This window comes from Pinus tabuliformis, chromosome 7 (assembly GCF_031772625.1).
Source record: "Pinus tabuliformis cultivar Carrire ecotype Pingquan chromosome 7, CPIR1, whole genome shotgun sequence".
NCBI classification, from domain to species: Eukaryota; Viridiplantae; Streptophyta; class Pinopsida; order Pinales; family Pinaceae; genus Pinus; species Pinus tabuliformis.
The window spans coordinates 1,078,026,920-1,078,050,707 of NC_142293.1; the positions used below are offsets into that span (position 1 = coordinate 1,078,026,920).

The 23,788-nt window shown below is 43.0% G+C and overlaps 1 protein-coding gene across 7 annotated transcripts in view; it reads left to right on the forward strand.

Moving 5' to 3' along the window:
* The window catches only part of ASG2 (transducin family protein / WD-40 repeat family protein), a 397,489-nt gene that overhangs the window by 266,787 nt on the left and 106,914 nt on the right, over positions 1-23,788 (forward strand). For all 7 annotated transcript variants that reach the window (XR_016266869.1, XR_016266868.1, XR_016266870.1 and 4 more), the window contains 2 exons: positions 5,082-5,443; positions 6,177-6,267. Coding sequence is in view for 4 of the 7 variants with exons in the window: in XM_089459353.1 (XP_089315479.1) it covers positions 5,082-5,443; positions 6,177-6,267 (453 nt within the window). In the remaining 3 variants the exon portion in view is untranslated. The remainder of the gene's footprint in view (positions 1-5,081; positions 5,444-6,176; positions 6,268-23,788) is intronic.

The following is a 23,788-nucleotide window of genomic DNA, read 5'->3' on the forward strand; positions in this document are numbered from 1 at the left end:
ACAAAGATTTTTGAAGGGGAAGGCAATGTTATGAACATAAATTATGTAAAAATAGATAATAGATAATAAGCATAATAATATATAATTAAATAATAATTAGTTAAACAAAGAGGCATGTCTCTATAGACACGGTTTTTCGTGAAAGGGTACTTACCTGTCTATATATATACATGACCCTCATTCTCATTTGTATCATCATATATCAATTCTTTTATACAATACACAATTTACAATTACTATCCTACGATGGATGTCTTTGTCTTCAAAGTATTTTAAATATTTTCGCTGCATATACGACTTTTAGTTGTTACATTTTTCTGAAGGGAACATCCTTTGCAAACTCCATCATGTTCAATCTTGATTTCAGCTACACTTTTAACAAAATCCTTCATTCTTGTCAAAGCTTTATAATGAACATGAGTGTACCTTCTTTTCCATATTTCACAAATATCAGAGGTGTTGTGTATCAAGGCTTGAATTGATCGTCCAAGGAGACTATATAGGCCTCCTATTCGTACACCAATGACCTTGGCAGATTTAGAGGAGGAGTCTTTCTTCCATACTAGAACTTGTCCATTAACGGAGACAATTCTATATCCTTTGTCTTCAAGAGATGAAATGGATAACAAATTCTTCTTCAAATGAGGAACATGTAAAATATTGTTAATAGAGACATTACCTTGTTATTCCAATTGGAAGGATGATGAATCAATGCCTTTGACTTCGTACTTGCCATTGTCTCCAAGCTCCACCCTTTGAGCTATCTTCTTTTCAACTAATTCAGAAAGATGTCCATGACTTCCAGTCATCTGCCTAGGGGCAACACTGTCCACCAACCAAATTTCTTCATGATGTGTAATAGAACTTGTGGAAGTAGAATAAAAGGAACATTCATCATCAAAATCTTTCTTCGTAGGCCTCCTCTTATATGAGGTTTCAGTAAGATCAACTGCAGAAGCATGTTGCTCCCCTTTCCTATTTTGATCATCATTCCTTTGAGAACACCTATTTTGATAGTGACCATATGCTTGGCAACGAAAACATTGAACAATTGACATGTCCCTTCTTTCATGAGAGGCAGGAGGAGGTCTTCTTTGGGGAGTGGGTCCTCTTCTTGGAGCAGATCTTGGAGCAGTTCTTCCTGTACTTCTTTGAAATCTTCCAAAATTTCTTCTTCACTTTCTATTCCATGAGTGTGCTGCAAAAGCTTGAGAATCTTCACCTGGATTTGGAATCTTTCCTTTGGACATGAGCCTAGATTCTTCTTGAGTGTAGGCAGCCCTTAGTTTATCAAAGGTAGGTGCATTTTCTCTGCCACTAATGCTTGATGCAAAATAATCCCAAAAGTCGGCAGATCACTGATTGCTACAACTACTAATTCATTGTCGGATACCTCTTCATCAATAGCTTTGAATTGATCTCTTAATTGTGATATTCTTACGAAGTAGGATGCCACAATATCATTCTGTCATCTTAACATCATGAAGCTGATTCCTTAGACTTACAGATTGATTAATGTTGTTGATGGTATATAATCCAAGAAGAGCATCATACATTTCCTTGGAAGATTGTGATCAACAATATAAGGAATTAGATGATCTCTAACATATTCCATAATGATGCTCATAGCCAAGATGTCATATTCTTGACACTTGTCTTTTCCTGCTTGATCAGCTGGTTCAGTAACTTTTCCTTTCACAATACCCAAAATGTTATGCCTTGCAAGAACAAGGTCAATTCTAGTCTTCCATGCTCTGAAGTTTGTAGCTCCTTCAAGCTTGTTTCCTGTCTTCATGAGGGAATTCACGATGAAGATGATCAATCAAGACAAAAGATGTTGGATCTCAATGCACTTCATGGTGATCTCAACGCTCTTCAATGCTCTTTTCTCTTCACCAAAGCTTTGATACGATGTTGATTTTCTAGTGCAAACAAGAATAGTAGAATTTTTCAAATTAATAACTACTTCCAGTGATACAATTGGAATTGTTTAGGGCTTTCCAATCATTAAGCAGTTACAATTGAAAAATTTCAATCATTAACTTCAGTAGAGCAATAGAGATCACAGAAAAACAATGAAGCAAGAGACACCAAAATTTCTTGGGACAAAAATCCACAGGGGGGAAAAGCCGGTAATTTTCTTTATGAGAAGAGTTCAATTCATCAAAATGTGTATCAGAATATTCCAGTCAATATGCCAATCTTTGACCTCAATAATTGACATGTCAAGCTGGTCAAAGGAGAGAGAAAAAGTCAGTGAACTGCTCACAGTCAAAGTTTGAACAAGGGGCTGAATTTTGGCCTAAGGTAGCTGGTCAAAGGTTCAAAATTCGGTCCTGCTATTTCCACAGATGTTTGGTCAAATCTCAAGGTTTGATCTGCGGTCAAACTTCAGTCGGTGGCTGAGAACAGAGATGAATCTTCTGTCAACGAACAATCAACGAACCACAGAAAACTTGGCCTTCAATCCTTAGTCAACAGATTGGTCAAACAACAAAAATATTGTCATGTCAATGTTGGTCAATAGTAGTCAAAACTTGCTAGTCAACGCAAAAATAATCCTTCTTCTTCCTCGCATGTGTGAACATATCTCCTTGATTGGTCGAATGAGTGAGTGATGGATGGATGCCAAATGAGGTAAACAAATGTTAATATATATGTGAGTCAAGAGATGGGTTTTGACATTGGGGTCAAACCTCTTCAAGTGGTGGGCTCGACTTGTCCATATGAGGTCGACTTGGACAGCAAGAAACAAATCATTTTCTCCCTTGATTTTGACCATGAAAATACCGACTGCAGCTACCGTTTTTCAATACTCAACAAAATCAGAACTCAGCCTCCTTAGCTGCAGAACTCGGCCTCAACAGACCTTGAACAAAACAGAAGCCCTTCCCAAAAGTTATACCAAAAACCCTTACACAAAAGGCTTCTCAAACTCCGCTTCACTTCACTTCTTGCTGGTTCAAGAGGTATGAACCTCAGGTCTGCTCCTTCGCTCTCCTAAAACCAGATCTAAATGCTTGAGTGGTGGCTAGAAATGCTCCTTCTCATGCCTATTTATAGCGCATCTAGGGTCTAGGGTAGGGCTGACTTGCCCACTTGCAAAATGTATAATAAATATTGAAAAAATCATTTCTCCTCGACTGTGAGGAGTTAGAAGGCGTGCTATATATTGTTGGAAAGGTCTCAGAATAGGATTTCCAAGCATATATCCTATGCTCTCATTTGGGCTAGGTAATTGGAATTAAAGGGAGTGCCACATACCATTGGAAAGGTCTTGGAATATGCTTTGCTATTTGATCGTGTATCTTTCTCTTTCATTTGGATAGCCTTTGGCATCACTAATAACCAGGTTCAACACTAGAATGATTAATCATTATGATTAAATGGAGATGGTTACCAGTTCTGATGTTATAGCTTTGTGATTGTTGACTTTTTGTGTGTGTTGATCTTAGGTGCCAAAGTATGTGGTCTGTGTTGGTTTTAATCTATGTTGCACGAGATTCTGGAACTTGGGAACGTTGGGAACTTGGGTACGGGTGTCTGGAACGGCTAGAGGTTTCCCCAAATTTTCCAGGAAACGGCTAATTGGGAGCGGCAATATTAAATAATAAAAAAATAATATATATAATAAAAAAAGACCGCTGCCATAGCAAAATGATATATATGTTGACATATGTTACCAAAAATAAGTGTTGACATATGTCTCCTATTTTATCAAAAAGATATAATATTTACCAATAGGGTGAACCTTTACTAAAACTACATTAATATAAGTTACAGAGGTAAGAAAAAGATTTTGCAGATATTTCTTTAAAAAATTTAGTGATCCATAACAAATTTAAAGGCACTTTTTTACTAGTGTAGTGTAGATACCAATTTTAAGTTTGAAGCCCTGTCTTATTATTTTCTTTTGAATTAATCATTGCGTTGTATCCATGAACATATTTGAGTAAAATGTTGGATCGTACATGTAAATGTTTAAGCCATGAGCTCCGCCTAAATTTTTGAACGCTGCATTCCCAAACAACTCGAATATATACAAAAACAAAAATAAAAATAAAATATGCTTGATTTGTTTTTTTTACCTGAACTTATGAAAACTAAACAAGTAGTTTATTGCTGAAGGGCAGCGCTCCAACTCTCAACACACTTAGCTCTCTCAACACACTCAGCTCTCCGCTCTCAACACACTTAGCTCTCCGCTCTCAACGCCAAACAACAACTAAAGCTCTCAGTGAAAAGAGGTGTAGCAACCAGCATTTATGGAAAAACTGAAGGGTTTTTTTGGCGCCAAAAACATTCCCACCCATTCATATCCACAGAAACTGGTGGAAAGACGAATAGTGCATCGTCTATTAATAACAAGTGCGTATTTCCCTCTCTGATCATACAGTGTGTAACAGCAAGTGCGTCTTTCTCTGCCCAGGTCCTTTTCTTTGGGGTTTACAATATTTTTGACTTACCATATTGTTCGTAATCCACTATACAATTTCATGGGTGAATTCAATTACTAAATTCTGCAATTTCGTGAGTGAATTCAAAATGAAAATTACTAAATTAGTGAATTCAAGTAGCCAATTTTCATATCACGCTGGCAGTTTCTACCGAAACCATACTGGAATGTTTGATTCGAAACTAGCTGTCATAGCTAAAAGACCGCTACCAATTCCAATTTCCACATTTCCACATGGGAACGCTGGAGCGTTGCAAATTTAAGTCTGACCCGTTCCGGAAACCGTCCAAAGTTTCTTTTACCGTTCCCACAGAAAACGGAACGTTCCTGTGCAGCTCCAAAGTTCCAAGGAGCATGGGAACCACCGGAACGGGTTTCCCAGCTCTCAGGAACGGTTCCCGTGTAACATAGGTTTTAATTCTTTTTAAATTCTTACATTTTCTGGAATACATACTGAATTCCTTATTAATATTATATTGAAAAATATATTGAATAAAGCTAGAAAGAATCTGCATCTTTATGTATTCTTTGTGTCTATATGGAATGACTTGAATGGCTCGACTCTTAAGCAGCCACTTTTATAGAATGGATTTGAAGTTGAAAATTTTGGATTTTTCTTGTGTAGCTGAAGATGGGAAAAATAGTAAGAAGAATGATGGGGAGTCTAAATTGGAAAGGCGGCCTCAAAGGGTGCGGTCATTGAGTGAGTTACTTTTCAGAACAGAGGCAGATCAGAGTGACTCATCGCCGGATAGCCGAAGAGCTGAAAGAGAAGATTCAGATTATGATGATGATATGGATGTAGAAATGGAGTTTGAAATGTCCGTCTCTGGTGATGATGATAGAGAGGCAGAGGCAGGACTTCGACCTGGCAGTTTGAATTTGAGGGTTCGTAGAAGAGGTACTGCAAGCAGGGACAGTAGCCAGAGAAACAGTTCTTCAGGATCTCCACCTTCTGGAATGCAAAATGAGGAGGTTTCCCCTCAGGTAACAGAAAAGCAAAACAAGGTTGATCTGCTTAAATATTGTGTATACCTAATCCAACTAACACACGCACACACACAAACATGCGTAAACACATGTCTATGTATGTCTGTATGGATGTAGATGGATATATTTAGTTTTCAAGTCATTTATGTAGTCCAATAGAAAGATATTTTTTATGGATGAAAATAGATTTCCTGTTTTTGCACTTTGAAATGAAAATGATCCATCATCCATCTATACCTATAATTGGTCACTGAGAGCAGAATGTATTGGCATGTTCAAAAATAGAATTAATTGTCTATATACGTCCGAATTTGAAATCAATACCATGGGTAGCAGTAGTCAAGTAAACACTACCATTAGTACTAAGTAGTTTAAAATTTACATATATATTCAAAATTTAGTTTCCATTCATACAGGGAATACCAACTACCATATGTAATATCCCACCGCAAATTCAAAATCCAATAGTCATATCTTATTTGTTTTTTCATCTAGTGGCTTTTGTTTGATCAACTGACGATGCTATCTGCTATTTAGTTAGGTCTAAACTACCTATAAATCCAGTGACTGACAATTTTTAATACTTATCTGCTACACTGCACATAGAGAGGTCACGGTGACAATCTTGTTTTATATTTTTTAGCTCAAGTTTATATCTGATATCTTTCACCATTATATTCTAAACGTGGACTATAGATTAGCTTGAACATTTCTCGTTTTGACCCTGCAGATGGAGATGGCCATAGATTTGCGACAGCGATATGTAGGGCATTGCAATGTGGGGACAGACATTAAACAAGCCAGCTTTCTAGGCACAAAAGGTATGTTCTTACTACTGAGGATTTTGCAATATTCGGATTTTCTTCAACTAGGCCTTAAGTGTTTCACTGGTCAGGTCTTCATTGACTGGGGTCAATATCATCATATTAATTACATTAAGGAAAACAAAGAAATTTGCTTGAAAATTTGGGCTGTTGAAATTTTCTTTCCTTGTCAGTGTGTCACTGCAAAGAATACCAGAAATATGAAATATTTAAAGCTTGAGGTTCCAAGCATAATCAAAATCTCTGAAGGCTTTATCCTGCATGAAATAACATCAACATTAGTTACAGGAATTAGCCAACTGCTTTTGTTTCTCAATCAGAAATATAATATTGTTTTGCAGTCCACTTCTAGTGGTATATTGAATATTCCAATTTCCAAGAATGATTTCTGGTGAATCATGAATGTGCACAATGTAGGTAGGGTCTGCGATGAAAATTTCATTAGCATCAAAAATGGTAGTTTAGTTTTTGAATTTACTTGTGCCCTATTACCACAAAATCTAGCAGGCCTTCGACAGGGAAACCCTACATGTAATGTTCCTAAATAGGAATACAGGTGATATAAAGCAAATAAACTGTGCAGCAGAATATAAAAACAAAATACACATTAAACAGCCATGGAAATGCTGCAAATAAGGAACTGTTGAACCATATTATTAGAATTATGCAAACTAAATACAATATATATTGGAATGGTGCACCTGGGCTTGTCCCAATGGACAAGCAAAACCAACCCCAGGTGGGAAAATGGTTGAGCTGAAGGCTGCCCAGCTTCTGCACCAATCTTCACTTCGTTGCCCCAGAAAACTGCTGCATTGCTGAACTTCGACTGCATGGAAAGTGCACTAAAACCACTCAGAAATTTGTGTGCTTTTAACCCCAGACTCCTTGGACAAAACCCAAAAAAATCCAAAAGGGAATTTGCCTGGTTTTGACTTCTGTTTTACGACCCCCTTGGAGCCTCTCCTTAGCTATGGCTACCAAATTTGACCTGCTGGAAACTGCGTGCAAATCCCTCTGCAAACTCCTCCAAAATGTTGGATTTACCCCTGCTATCCAACTCCTAACTGCCAAGATGGCTCTTGGCCAAGATAAGCTGCTCCCAAGTCACCACAAATTTCTGCTGGATAGGCTCTGCGCTGTTCCTCTGCTCAGAAATGCGAATGTCTGGTGTGCTGGTTCAGCTAGCTGTAAACTCCAGCGAAAATGCCTACACTATGCTGGTTCCTCGGTTCCCGAATCTCCCAACAAGTAAGAATGCCCTGCTGGTCTTCAACTCCCTCTGCGTGTTTTCTGGCTGCCCAGAAATACGCACTTCCCTCTGCGCTGATGACTGAAGTGTGTTGCTGCCTTTGACCTCCTGAAACTCCTGCAGAACAACCTCCCTAAGGCGGGCATAGATGGTCCCCCCAAGTAGAGGTTGAATCTTCTGCGTGAGAGATTCGTGGCTAAACAGCTGGTAGACTTGCTAAACAACAAAGCGTACAAGTGAGTGTTTGTTTGCAAATGTAGAAGATGATCCAAAATGAGAGCTGATCCCTCTTTATATTCTCTTGGGCCTCCTTAGCCTTATGTGGGTCCCTCCATCCACCCATTCGATTTCCCTCCAAGTATATCGAATGGCCATGTTCGATTTTCCCCATGTGGGTGGCCCCCACATCCCACTCGCTGCTACATAAAGTCGAATTTGCCCCAAAGTTCCTAAGTCGAAGTGTGGGGTCCTCTTCCTAATCCAAAAATGTGCCAAAATTGTGTAGTTGCACCCTGTGACTAATGATTGTAAGAAGGGACATGACAGTCCTCCCCTCCCAAATGTTGCTTGCCTTTAAGCAACCTCAAAGCTGGGAGCTCCAATATGTGCTGACCTTCCCAGGTGGCATCCTCATTCGGCAAGTTCTTCCAGCGCACCAAGAACTCCCTGATGGTCCTGCTCCTCAATCTCCTTTCCCTGCTCTCCAAAATTGCCTCTGGTTCTCACACCAAGTGGCCCTCATCATCCAATGGGGGTAGATTAGCTGCTGCCGTCCCCTGTTGTCCCAACACCTTCTTAAGGCATGAGACATGAAAAGCATTGTGGATCCTACTCCCTTGAGGCAGTTCCAACTCATATGCCACCTCCCCAACTCGTCTAGTCATCCGGTAGGGCCCATTAGAATCATGGTTGTAGCTTCTCGACCCCCTTCTGTTTTAGCGTAGACTGCCTATAAGGCTATAGCCAGAGGTATACAAAGTCCCTCTCCTCAAAGTGTCTCTCTATCATGTGCCGGTCTACATAAAGTTTTTGCTGATTTTGGGTTGTCACCAAATTATCCTTGAGAGCCTTGAGGATATCTTGGCTCTCTTGGACCCAGTCTTTAGCCTTTGGGGCCCGACTGTCTCCAAAAATAATATCAGCAAAAGTCAGTGCATCATATCCATAAGGGGAATGGAAAGGAGACATACCGATGGACATGTGGTGTGTGGTGTTGTAGCAGTACTCGCCAGATGCAACCATCGAATCCACGTCCTCTGCTGACCTGTCACATAGTTCCTCAGGTACCCCTCCAACCATTGATTAACTCTCTCTGTCTGGCCATCTGTTTGAGGGTGATAACTGGTGCTAGGAGTGAGCTCTGTCCCAACTAACCTGAAGATTTCTTGCCAAACGCCACCCATGAATTTACTGTCTCTGTCGCTCACTATGTTCTTGGGGAGCCCATGCAGTCTGAAAACCTCTCGGAAGAACAACTCGACAACCTGTGCAGCCGTGTACCTAGTGGGGATGGTGAAGAAGTGGGCAAATTTGGTCAACCTATTGACCACTACATATATGAAATCCTTCCCCTGTACTGTTGGGAGTCCAGTGATGAAATCCATCAAAATACTTTCCCATTTCCCCTTTGGGATGGGAAGTCGCTTTAGCAATCCTGCAGGGTGGGTCAACTCCCCCTTGTTCCGTTGACAAGCTTCACACTCCTGTACGTGCTGCAACATGTCCTCCTTGAGGCCCTTCCACGTGAATCTCTCCCAAACAACCATACAAGTCTTTTGGAACCCCTAGTTCCAGGACAATGGTGAATCGTGAGCTGCCTGGAGTATCCTCTCCTTCAACTGCGAGTTGGGCACTAAGTAAATGCGCCCCTTGTAATAGATGACCCCATCCATCACATGATAACACTCATCTGCATGTGTCCCCTCCAATGCCTCGCATGCCTTCCTGTCCTTGGAGTACTCCACCAGTGATTGAACCTTACAATCATGGCAGATGCTCATGAGAGATAACCCAGTTGGTCTTCGAGATAGAGCATCGACTTCCACATTGTGCTTCTCCGACACATACTCTATGTCGAAATCATAGGCCTGGACCTTGCTAACCCATCTCTGTTGCCTGTCATTGAGGCCATGCTGCCCCATGAAATGTCGAAGACTGTTGTGATCAGTGTTCACTCGGAACCGGATGGCCACCAAGTAGTGGTGGAACCTGGCCAATGCATGCGTAATGGCCAACATCTCCTTGTCATATATGGAATATGTCAGCTCATGCGGTAGGAGCTTTTGACTCTCGAAAGATTTGGGATGCCCCTCCTGTGACAATACTGCTCCAACTCCTACCTCAGATGCATCACACTCCACCGTGAATGGCTGGGAAATGTCCAGAAGTGCCAAAACAAGGCAATTGCTCATCACCTCCTTGAGGCGATCCAAGGCGATCTGTGCTCCATCAGTCCATGCGAAGGTCCCCTTCTTGGTCAAGCTGGTCAAAGGCGCTGCTAGCTGTGAGAACCCTTTGACAAACTTCCTGTAGTAGGTGCAAATGCACAAGAAGCCCCTTAGCGTAGTCACGTCCCGGGGTACTAGCCAATCCCGGATGGCCCGAATCTTCTCCTCGTGGACTTTCACCCCATCTGCTCCAATGATATTCCTTAGAAAGAGCATCTCTGTCAAACCAAACTCGCACTTGGAGAACTTGGCATAAACTGCTACTCCTCCAGAATGCGCAATACCTCCTCTAAGTGTTGGAGGTGCTCCTCCCATGTCCGGCTATAGATCAGAATGTCATCGAAGAACATTAGCACGAACCTCCTCAACTGTCCTCGGAAGACATGGTTCATGCATGACTGGAATGTGGCGGAGCGTTGGTCAGCCCAAATTGCATGACCAAAAGCTCAAAGTGCCCATAGTGGCATCAAAAAGATGTCTTAGGGATATCCTGATCCCTCACCCTGATCTGGTGGTACCTTGAATGTAGATCAATCTTAGAGAAGTACTTGGCTCCTCTAAGCTCATCCATCAGCTCTTCAATGCGGGGAATAGGGTATCGGCTCTTTAGAGTCTTCCGGTTGAGGGCTCGATAGTCAATGCACATCCGAAGGGTTCCATCCTTCTTCTTCACCATCACAACTGAAGAAACGAAAGGATTGGAACTTGGCCTGATATGGCCCAATGCAAGCAGCTCTTGGATGGCCTTTTCTATCTCGTCCTTATAAGTTTTGGGATGCCTGTAAGGAGTAGTGATCGCTGCCTGTACACCTGGCTCCAACTCAATGGTGTGATCAAACCCTCTATCTGGTGGCTGCCCTTGTGTAATGTCCCCAAACACTACTACATACCGGTCCAGCAAAGCCTGTATGTTCGCTGGTGGTGGCTGCGCTTGTCCCCCACCCTCTGAGATCCTCAGCTCAACTGCCCATGCAATGTCCCTATGTCGTAAGTTTGCCTCTATCACGTGGGTCGAAACTGTCTGAGGTGGGTAAGGTTGCATGCCTCTCAAGACTACTAGTTTGCCATCTAGCCCAATGAACTCCATCTCTGGTTTCTGCCAATCCGTCGTGACTCGCCCAAGGGAATACAATGATAGGACACCCATCACCACGTTGGTGTCTGGCACATCGACCACAAAGAAGTAGTTCGTCATCGAGTAGTTCCCCATAACTACTATCAAGGAGGGCACATATCTAGTGCATTGGATGGTACGGTGACCTGGCACTAGGACTGAGAAGCCCTGAAACTCTGCTATGGTGAGGTACCTCCTCTAGACTAACTGGGTATCTATGAAGTTGTGGGTAGCCCCACTATCCACCAACACTGACACCCTTTATCCCTGTACAGTGCCTCTGATCCTCAGTGTCAAAAATTTAGGAATCCCACATAAAGAAGCAAGAGCTCCTCTTGCTGGGGCAAGAGATTCCCCTCCTTGTGGAGGTGGTGGCCCTCTATCTGTCGGACTCTCTCTATTTGTCCCACCACAATCCTGCTCCACCTCATCCTCCTCGTAATTGTCAGAAAATTCCTCAATGTAGTGTGCTCTACCTGCAATGCACCGATGGCTAGGTGCCGAGGGATCTCTGCATGTGATGCACAACTTCCTCCTCTAGAGGTCCTTCCGTGTCTCCTCATCTAACTGCCCCCTCCACTGTGTGGTCCTCTGCGGTGGGGGTCTAGTCTCATACCCCTTTTGTGGGAAAGGGGTCCGTGCAGGAAATGGTGCTCTAGTCTTGGGGATGGCCCCCTGTAGATCTCTGGCACATAAAACTACATCCCACAACATGGAGGGTCTGCGTGACTTCACCAATCCACGCAAGGGCTCAAGCAAGCCCTCAATGAAGGTATACACCCTCGTTGCCTCAGATAGATCCGAGACCATCACTGACACCCGCAGAAAATCTGAGAAGTATTGCTTTGGATTGCCTGTTTGGCGAAGTTGGGTCAACTCTCTGAAATAAGCCTCCGGATCCCTCTGATCAAATCTCTCCACCACCCTCCGGGTGAAGTCCTCATAAGAAACTATTTGGGCATGCCCTAGGGTGGTCAAGCCTTGAAACCACCAATCATGGGCTTCCCCCTCCATGTGCAGCGTGGCCATCTTAATGGCTTCCTGCTCTGTCATCTTGTTCGGTTGAAAGTATGTGTCCATCTTTTCAACCCAAGCCCTGGCCGTGCACTTGGCAGTGCCATTAAAAGTAGGGAAATACATTCTCCCTATGGTTCTCTACAACTCATAGTTCTAGGTCCGTTGTCCTCTGTACCCCTTGTTCTTCACACTCTGCTTGAGCTTGCAGTAATCTTTGAAGGAGAGGGCTTCTTTGAAGTCTTCATCCATAGACTGCCACTCTCTGAAGTAATCCCCCATCTGAGGAGGGTCCTCCTCCCTTGCAGGCTCGATTTGTGCCACTGGCATGAAGGAAGGTAGTGTAGCTCGAGTCATCACACTTGCTGAAGGTCTCTACGCTACTGGTGAGGGGTAATCGAATCGCTGAGAGGCCTCAGAAGTTTCCCCACATAGAAACCCTCTAGGCATGGTCCTCTCTCTGTTCTGTGACTTGATCTCCTCCAGTATGTCTTTCTGCCCCTTGGCCAAGTCACTCAAGGCCCTCAGGAGCCTGTCGAAAGCCATCTCCTCCCTGCTTTTGCACTTTGTCATTTCCTCCACTTCGACTACTACTTTCCCCTTGTTCTCCGTGTTTAGAGTAACCTCCAACTCCCTTTCTCTACTCCTGTACCTCTGTCTATGGTAGGTGATGTTCTGCTGGTCCCCTTCTCTCATAGGAGACAATCCCCATAACTGAGCCAAGAACTAGGCTCTGATACCAATGTAATGTTCATAAATAGGGATATAGGTGATATAAAGCAAATAAACTGTGCAACAGAATATAAAAACGAAATACACATTAAACACCCATGGAAACGCTGCAAATAAGGAACTGCTGAGCCATATTATTAGAATTCTGCAAGCTAAATACCTAAGTTGCAGGAAACGTTGGAGAAGGGTCCGTTTCTGGCTGGAAACGAAACGGAAACTCGTACCGTACGGACTGGAAACGCGTTTTTGGTCGTACTGACCCGTTTCTTGAGGAGGAAACGTGGCTAGTACGGCTGGAAATGCGTTTCCAGGCCGTACGGTGGAGTTTCCTCTTCTAACTTGACTTTATCTTGTATTTTTTTATAATTTTTTGCTTCTAATTTTTTATTGGGCGACTAGAATATCTTTTGGATGCTTCTAGATCTCACTCAAAACCCAACAGGCTTATTTGTTTTTTAGGATTTCAGGATTGGGGGGATTGCAATGTTGCCATTGGATTTTGTCATGTACTAGGGTGTGGAACATGTATTTAATCAAGAGAACCAAGCCCTCTATGCAGGGGAGACTTCCAATAATCAAGAGCACGTAGGGTATGGAGCTTGTATTTAATCAAGAGCACTAAGGTCGTTCGACTATGTAAAAGGAAACTCCCAATCAAGCACGAGACGTATGAGTGATGACTTAAAACTCAAAAGAAAACCAATTGTATTACATGGGCTTTGGTTTAAAGTTTATGCCTTATCCCCCTTTGCCTTTTGTTTAATCGGCGATCGGCATTGGGAGGTGTCGGGGGTTCGTTAAACTTGTCACATATGAAACCTCCGATGCGATCAAAGCTCCCGATGCGATCGAAAGAATTTTTTTTTTTATATTATTTATTTGTTTTTATATATATTTTAATTTTTATATTGTTTTATTTTAATAAGATTTATTTTATAAACTACCGCCACTTTAATAAAAATGAAAATTAAATTACAACCACTTCGAAAATAAAATTAAAATAAACTACAGCCACTTCGAAATTCTGGGTTTTCGAGATTAGTAATCAATTTGGAAATTGGAGTAAATTTCTAAAATCTCGCTGCTTAATGATTTGGCTGTATAAGTAAAAATGAAAAATGTTAGTAAAAACTCACTAGGGGTTAATATTTAAAATAAATGCATTATTGTGTCTGCAAGGGGTAGCTCAAGTGGCAATGGCCGTGGAAATGAAGTCTCACCGAACCGGAGATCTTGGGTTCGATTCTTGTGCTACTCTCCCCAGAAATGGGGTGAATAATAGACATGTAAAAACTCGAAAATGAGAAGGTCTTACTTAAGCTTACAAAAAAAATGCATTATTGAACTAATTTATTTACAAAATGCAATATTGTACATTTTATGCATTTTTAACCCAGGCTAGATAAATGATGAGACTTCGAAGGAGTACCATTTTCAAACCAGTTGACCAACTGAAGCAAACTAAATGTCAATGGGAAGCTTATAAAAAATCGATTCTAATAAAGCAATCAAAACAAGAATCCAAAGAAAATGAAAAATTAACAAAAGCGTGGGATGATCAACTAAATAAAAATCTTAAAAGGTGTTTAGCCAAATTTTTTATAGAAAGGGTCCCCATTATTTGAAGTGAACAAATCAATAATGGGGGGTTGTGTTTTTACCACAACAACTTCCTAAAGCCACAGGCCAATAACGGAGATCCCATGGCACTAGGATTAAAAATTAACCCCCCATTTAAGGTGAGGGAAGAAAACAATTGTCAAAGACATTCGTTTTTCCAAGTCACTTGATAATCCATGCCCAAAATGCCCAAATGAAAAACAAGCAAGCACACCCGATTGCTTAATGAAAAACATACCTTTTGGGTCAGATTGCCCACCTTCTAACATATGCTCTCTATAGATGGGCGAGGAAACATACAACTAATGCAGGGAGCAGAGATAAAGTGGCACATCACATCGACTATAAGATGGCTGATAGGGGTTGTCGATTGTTGGCTAGAAGAAGATGAATAGTAGAAAATTTCTCCTAGGGGTACACACTTTCGGTGGGCATCATGCCATCAGTCAAATATGCAAGGCATACGTTTAAAGGAAATTAGCCTACTGCTACTGAAGGGAATTTTCTCAATTGCTAATGTTGTCAAAAGATGGTATGTATAATTTCCCAACACTTGCTATGGCAGATTCTATATGCCAAGAATGATTGTTTGACATATGATTATGTCTCTGTAGTTTGTAAGAATGTAGAAATAATAGCCTTCATGGTTAGTTTGTTATTGATTTGCTCCTATTACAGAAGTTTGTTTTGGACTGTTTCACAATACTTTTGAACGTGCTTATGATTGGACCCTTTTCTATTGCTAGTCATACTTGTATATAGTTCGTTTGCACTGAATACATCTAATTGAAGCACAAATTATGAGATAATTAACAAGAGATGAGGCACACAATGTCTAAATGCATAAATGTTGTGAGATGACTATTTCATTGTTTATCAACCTCTCTCTGACTTGACAGACTATGCTCTGTGTTGACTGTTACCCACTACTTGTGGCTAGTATGCTTAGGAGAAATTTTTTCTCCTAGATGGTTTTTAGTTGGCAGCCAACAACCCCTTGCAGCCACTAGATAGATCGATGTGTCACTATCTTTGCCACTTGAGCTAGCCATGTGGTCCCTCGCCCATCTGTTATGATCGTATGTTTGAAGGTGGGCCTCCCGACACCAAAGGTATGACTTTTCATTGGTTTAGTTGAGTAAATTTGTTTACTTATCATGGACACTTTTGGGCATGGATTGGTGGGGGATTCAATGGAAAGAGTGGGCTAGGTTTGTACTCTTGTCGCCTGTTACTGCTCAAACTAGCAGGGGTTCTAGGAGGGGATCCTATAAAGCAACTATTAGGTCAAGGGAAACAATGGAGCGATAGCCCACTGTCACATCAGCTAAGGCTCCCTGCTCTTTACTGACTTTCACCGATGGGAGGAGACCCGATATAAGAGGAATCACATGGAAGGATGGATCTATGAAAGGATAAGAAATGATTCCTAAGGCCTATTCACAAGAGAGACTCAATTAGGTGGCTTGCTTGCTTCAATAGCAAGGTGGTGGGCTCTCTAGGAAGGTTAAAGGGATTCTTGAGGCTAGGGTTTGGGAATATATTTTGTCAAGATGATTCCTAGACTAGAGAATCCTTATGGAGAATTGCCTTTATGTGATCTTTGTGAAATTAGAGTTGTAAAGTTATGGGTCCACAGAGAAGCTAAATGGACCCAAACTAGGTCAAGGGTATGGAGTTGAACACTAAAAGAGGAGCTTGACCTAATTAGGGAGGAGAATTGGATCAAAGGACTAATTTTCTTTTGAAATACAAATACAATGACCCAAGTGAGGACACTAACCCTAATTGGCCAAGAGATGGTCTCGTGGGTAGGGCTTGCTATATCTCGGGATTCCACTGTTAGAATTGCTTGAAATTTGGAGGACCCTTGAACAAACTACAACCCAGTAGTGGGCCAATTTCGAGGTGTCTGGATGACTACAAAGAGACTCGTTTGATGCCTAAGGTGACCTTCTAGGGTTAGGCCTAGACATTGGAAAAGTGAAGAAAAGAGAGGTAAATTTGACCATCAAAGGGATACGAGGATTAGTGCCTTATTGATTGGGCTTAATGGAGTCAAGATACATAGATCATGAATTTTTGTGAGCTAAGGAGTCCTAATTGATCTTTGCTAGCCTCTCCAAGGGCAACGAATAGATCAATAGAGATTTATACTTCAAATTTGCGAAGGAGATAAAGTTTCGGGGTCTTTAACCTAAGAGGTGCCTCTAAAAACATTCACCCAATCTCTCAAAGGTCAATGCATGCATTTAATCACTTATTCAAGGTCCCAAAAGAATTTTGCATTACATTTAACCCATACAAGAACAAAGGTAACAACATACATGAAGTTAACTAGTAAGATAACAAGAATAACATCAAAATTTCGACTTACATGAGAGAGATAGTATATCCATTATCATTAGAGAAGCTCCAAAGACTAGCGGAAATCCAAACATCACAGTGCATAAAGAAAAAATCCAAAAATTAATCCCAGCGAAAAGTGCGAAAATCTCATAGGAGATACTAATCGAATCCAAATGATGATGAGAAGAATGAATCACTTCTCATCTATTTATACAATCACTAAAGACTCCGATTTGCCTAATTAGGCCTAATTAAGCCCCAAATAATAAAATAATGTGCAATAATAACATTCCTTGGTGACAAGCCCACCAAAATAGCTCAATAACATAAAAATAAGCCTCTCAAGATGGAAGAATGATGAACATAATGAGTTGTTGGGCCACTGAGAAAGCCTAATGAAGTCCAAAGCATGCCATGGTGAGAGAATGGACTCCGAACATAGTGGACAAGGGGATGGCCCCTTGTTTTCCAAGCAGGTCACTGTGGTACTCCCAAGTGGGTGTGAGCGTACAAGGACATCCTCATCAGTCTCCAAGTGGGTTGACAATGCCTATAAGCCATCTGTAAGGGCTAAGATAATGGCCTAAGCCCTCCCATTATCTCCTGCAGTGAGATATATCCTCATATGGACCTTGAAACCTCTACTAAGTGTGTAATGTTCCAAACTTAAATAAACAATGATATGCAAAACGAAATTGATTTGTGAGACAGGAAATTAAAACAATCAGCAAATGCTCATTAAAACTCCAGAAGTGAGAACCAACTGAGCCATTTTATTAATGAAATTAAGTACAATAATATGGGGAAATGCACCTGGGCTTGCCTCAAAGGCAAGTTTGACAGGACCCGAGTGATAAAACAATAATCTCAAAGCTGGAAATGACTGCTCCTCTAATGCTCTGCGCTGTCCCAGAAACTACATTCCTCGCTGGAAAGGAACTGCAAGAAATTCCGTCTCTAGTGCTCAGAAAATGCTAAACTTTATATTTGGGATAGTTGTCAAAAACCCATAAAAACCCAGAAAAGGTTTGGCCTATCTCCAAGCCAAAATCGAACATATAAAATGGTGCAAATTCCCTAGATACTAACAATTTGCCCTGTTATAAGAATGAGGGTTTCATATCTGAATATCACCCGGAAATTCTGAAATTTTAATCACAAACAACCCAGAAATGGTTTGCCGGATTTTGACCTTCCAAAATCGACCCCCAAAGGCCCTACGCCCTCCAAGACTACTGAAGCACATTGTCTGCCAATACACCAGCAAAATCCTTCTCAAGCACTCTGGAAAAGTAGCGATCACCTCCACTAATGCTTTCCTTATCTCTCCAGACAAGGATTAGCATCAATGTTGAGTCTCCACCTCCCACATGAGCACAAAACGCCGCCTCTGCGCTGGCCCAGGAAGTGCGAAAGTCACATTGAATGGGAGCACTCTCCTCCAACTCCAAAACCCTCCAAAATGCAACAAAACTCCTATGCCTCCTCTCCGGAAATTCTCTCGACCAAAAATCCTCCATTATATGCCACAAACAAACTTAGCCTCCCTTCACTGCGTCCTCCAAAAATGCGCACCACCAAGAGATGGATACAATTGGTGGAAACCGCAATGAAATCCTCCTACACAAGAATGAAGATAAACGTCTCTAGGGTGGCACTCGAAGTCCCCCGAAGAAAGGGTGAGCTCTTCACTTGAAGAACTCTTGCTAAGAAACAAGTGACTCGGCTAAGCAGCTCGAGCAACCAAAGAGATTCGATATGCCAAAGATGAATAAAATGAGGAGAGCTGCCTTCATTATATAGATTTCATGGAGCACTTTTCCCTCCCATTTTACCTCCATCGTGGGCCCTCACTTAACCACCTCCATGCAAACTGAACCAGGGAGTGAGTATTTCTCTAGTGTGGGTGGCCCCCATGTGTAATTTAACCACAACAAAATAACTTCTCTTGAGTCTAATCTCCTAATAAGAATCGAATGGGCCCCACTATCTCCAAAATTGGCCCCAAAATGCAATAATTAGTCTTGTTCCAAATTAACTTAGGAAGGGATATGACAGTCCTCGCCTCCCAAATGTTTCTTGTCCCCAAGCAACTTTAGTGTTGGATGTCACGTATGTGTTCGCCCTTCCAAGTAGAATCCTCTTCCGGCAAGCTCCTCCAATGCACCAAAAATTGCTTGTCCTGAAGCAGTGCCTGAACAAGCGCCCTCTCTGACGGTGGATATCCACTGTCGTTGCAAACTTCACCAGGATCCCAAAAATGCCATTGGATTGTCTGTGATTGATGTACTATCCTATGGTGAAGGAGTCCCTCGATACCAGGATACCAAGCCAACCTGATCAACGTGGAGCACCCCTTGCTCCACTCGCTATCTTGCCAGATAGGGGCGTTAGAACCCCTCTGTCTACTGCCAATAAGTAGAGAATCTTGACGATGTAAAACTCCATCCAAATCCTTATGAAGCTGCCCTACCGAATAGTCCACCCCAAGCACTCTGATTGTGGGCCCCCGAAGATACAACTCAATCCCCATGTGAATGAAGCCTCTCTTTCATGAGCTCCTCCTGGAATCCTCTTGTTGACCATCCTGCCATGCTGATGAAGTCTCCCACGCCATCAATGAATCAAGGAAACCCGACATCTGGATGACCCTCTCCTATAGAGACCAACTCACCCCTATGGGTAGCTAAACCACTATATACTGTGATGCTAGGGTGCCCTGCCTAGCATAGTAAGAAACTATCCTATTGACCACGTGATACTCTGGTCATCACTAATTGTCTAGCAGGCTCGTACCATAACCTCCTCTCGCATAACTCTCAGCCATAGCTATGCGATGATTGAGGTTAGGCCGAATCTACCAGAGCGCCTCAACAGTGCCCGTGCCTATCGCCCCATAGATAACCCCAATCCTGAGCAACAATCTGCCTCGCCTTATGGTGAGGGCTGTGGTGACTCCCCATGTGTCTGCTGTGAATGAATCAATTTGCCTGTTATTCTGACCAGGCTCATTGAGGAGTGGAGTATCTGACCAATCCACTGGATCCCTAGATTCCATAACCATACTAGAGGTCCACAACCCCAAATCCTCTCTGCCTGCTACTGTGTTATGCTATTAGCTGTTGGGACCCCTCTGTGCCCCGTCCTGTACGTATCTAATAGGTAGACACCGAGCATCAAGAACTTGTGCCGCGAATATCCAGCTGCTCTGTGCCTGCCAAATCACACAGCGAGATCTGCTATCCCAACTCCTGATGATGTGCCCGGGTACTGCTGGAAGCCTAGGCATCATCTTGCCAACAAGGACTACTATCCTCCGCACCTCATGCTCACCTAACACCTCGAGCTGTCCAACTGAAAAAGCACCATGTAACTCCCTCTTGGTCACCTCCCCAAGTGTGAGCCTAGGGGTGGAACATATGCTACCTCGACAATCAACCATGCCATCCCTAAGCCTGTATTCGTCAACTCGTGCACCTAACTAGTGTCTCAACTGGAGAGTCTCCTCCAGGCTCATGACACGAGGTGTCTCATCCGACTGCCTAGGGTGAGCCTCCCAAGCCTTGTTCCCTGAATGGAGATTGTTAAGGGGCAACAAACAAACACTTTGCAACTGTAAACAACACCAGAGGGGGATGGGTATGATCAAGTGTCTGCTGGAATGCTCAAGAGTAATCTTATGGACGACCCCCTCTCTGTCTCGGATCTGTTGATAACCCCTTCAAAGCCTTGTTTCCACTAAACATGGTGTCCCTAGATGCTCAACAGTGTCCTCATCGATCCTAGATGGGTTGTATCTAATGGTGCATGTAGTGCCCCTGTCCATAAGTCTCCTGGGAGGCAACGCTCCAAGTGCTAGCTGCGCCACATCATCTGCCACTGCATACCACTTAGTATAGCCACACTCCTCGACATGCCACTGTACGCCGCAACCTATCTTGGTACACCACTGGATATTCCCGACTACAGCTATACCATCCTGTACCATCCTGTGTCGCACCTGTGTTACTGCCCCTATCACTCCTCGCATGTACTCAATGCGATGTGAGGCACTCCCACTCCACAATGTAGTCCAACATACTACGACACATCCCCATGTGCCTCCATGCCCATCTGCAGACACTGCTCCATGCTAGATGCTCCTACCCATCCCTGAATGTGGTGGTCTAAAGCTGTGTCCATATGCGTCGGCCTACATCCGACCTATATCATCACCCCCACCATCGCATCACTATGCTCTCCGATTAGGGGATCTCCCCTCCAAATCCTCCCTGAGGGACCCAAGAAGTGAATCACCCTACGTATTAGTAATAGTGCCACCACTGCTCTGCTCCTCCATGTCCTCCATGCCCCACACAAATGTGAAGAACTCCTAGCTCCATACAAGGCACTGTCTGGTGGCCGATCGATACCACCTCCTCTGACAAACTCCCGCCAGAGTATGATGATCGTCATGTGATCCCATGCATAGCTGTCATACCAAGACAACCCAAGGAGTCTGCCCATGAACTGGTTGGCCGTTGGTATTGGCCAAAACTCCCGTAGCGAATGTGTGTGCTCAACCGCTAGGTCAACTACACCACGGTCGTAGTCAACTGGTATATCCGGGGAATGATAGGTAGACCCACCTGGATCCCAATGCTAGTCTGGGTGTCTGGTATGTCCAATGCATGAAAGCTCCTGCTAAGCTTCATGTCGGTCCACTACCATCTCCATAGCCCATTGCACCGGGTACCAACTCAAAATCTCTTGCCATCCAACCCCAAGATAGGGATTGAATGTACAAACTCTGATATGTAGGACAAGCCCTCCATTCGACGAATGCTGCAGCTTGCAACGTTCATGTCGCCTCATCTCATCGGCTTGGTCAACACATAAAATATGTCGAAGTGGCTCTGCCTCTCTTTCTCCAAGGTGCAAAGGCAAACTATTGATGCTACAAGCCCCATCTATGTATGTCTGAAGAGGGCTGCTTTGATGCTCTGAAGTGCACTCTAATGGTACCATTAGGGAATCCAACTGCTCCCCAATGCGAGTCAGTTTGGTTGTTGACTCGGCACAAACCACTCTCATGCCCTCCACCTCCTCGTTTCGCTGTAGAATGGCCTCTCGTAATGTGGTGACCTTCTCTTTCAATGCTAGAAGGCAGGCCTGGAATTGATGAAATTTCCATGGGTATCTATCACCTGCAGACTTAGTCACAACTCTGGATACCTCAAAAACTATTGGCATCTCATTCATGGGTGGCTCCTCCTCAACAAATGGCTCTATGTGTGTAGGCTCTATCCTCTTTACCAAGGTGTCAACTGGGGCTATCAAAGAGGTCTCGAATAATGGTGACTCCTATGCCATACTGGGTAGATCGATGTGCTCCTCACCATCCCGTGGACTCTCAACATCATTGCTTAACCTCCTCCTCATGCTCCTGATATCTAAAGCCAGGTCTTCGCCAGCAAAAGCGCACCTTGGTCTCACCCTCTAACTGTTGCTATCGTGCTTGGTCCTTTTCAGGAGATCTGGTGCCTGGATTCTGTCGGCTTCCCCACATGGTGTAGATAGCTATACTCCCATGGCTTGTGCACTTCTAGTGTCTCTGCTGTAAGGACAAGGATGGATCTTGTTTGACACCTTCCTCAACTGAGGCAACCTCTCATTGTTCCAGTGGATTCCACCCCAAAATTCTTGCATACTAAATCTCCCTTTAACCATGGGTGGTGTATGGTGTAACTCGTCAGCGTGCATACATGCCCAAATCACTGATGATGTTACTGGTTACCCACAACTGGGCCAATAGCATGCTCTGATACCATTGTAATGTTCCAAACTTAAATAAACAATGATATGCAAAACAAAATCGATTTGTGACACAGGAAATTAAAACAATCAACAAATGCTCTTTAAAACTCCAGAAGTGAGAACCAGCTTGGCCATTTTATTAATGAAATGGAGTAAGTACAATAATATGGAGAAATGCACCTGGGCTTGCCTCAAGGGCAAGCTTGATAGGACTCGGGTAATAAAACAATAATCTTAAAGATGGAAAAGACCGCTCCTCTAATGCTTTGTGCTGTCCCCAAAAACTACACTGTTGGCTGGAAAGGAACTACAAGAAACCCCGTCTCCGTTGCTCAGAAAATGCTGAAACTTTATATCTGTGATCCTTGTCGAAAACCCATAAAAACTTAGAAAAGGTTTGGCCTATCTCCAAGCCAAAGTCGAACACATAAAATGGTGCAAATTCCCTAGATACTAGCAATTCGCCTTGTTATAAGAATAAGTATTCATACTTGAATATTGTCCGGAAAATTCTGAAATTTTAACCACAAACTCCTCTCACAAAACCCAAAAAAACCCAGAAATGGTTTGGCCGGATTTTGACCTTCCAAAATTGACCCCCAAAGGCCCTACGCCCTCCAAAACTGTTGAAGCACACTGTCTGCCAATACACCAACAAAATCCTTCTCAAACATTTTGGAAAATTTCCAATCACCTCCACTAATGCTTTCCTTATCTCTCCTGACACGGATTCGCCTCAATGGCTGAGTCTCCACCTCCCACGTGAGCACAAAATGCTGCCTCTGCATTGGCCCAGGAAGTGCGAAAGTCACACTAAATGGGAGCACTCTCCTCTAGCTCCAAAACTCTCCAAAATGGCAGCAAAGCTCCTATGCCTCCTCTTCGGAAATTCTCACGACCAAAACTCCTCCACCAGATGCCACAAACAAATTCGGCCTCCCTTCACTGCGTCCTCTAGAAATACGCACCATCTGGAGATGGATGCAACTGCTGGAAACCACAATGAAATCCTCCTACGGAAGAATGAAGATAAACCTCTCTAGGGTGGCACTCGAAGTCCCCCAAAGAAAGGGTGGGCTCTTCGCTTGAAGAACTCTTGTTAAACAAGTGACTCGGCTAAACAACTCGAGCAACCAAAGAGAAATTCGATATGCCAAATATGAATGAAATGAGGAGAGCCGCCTTCCTTATATA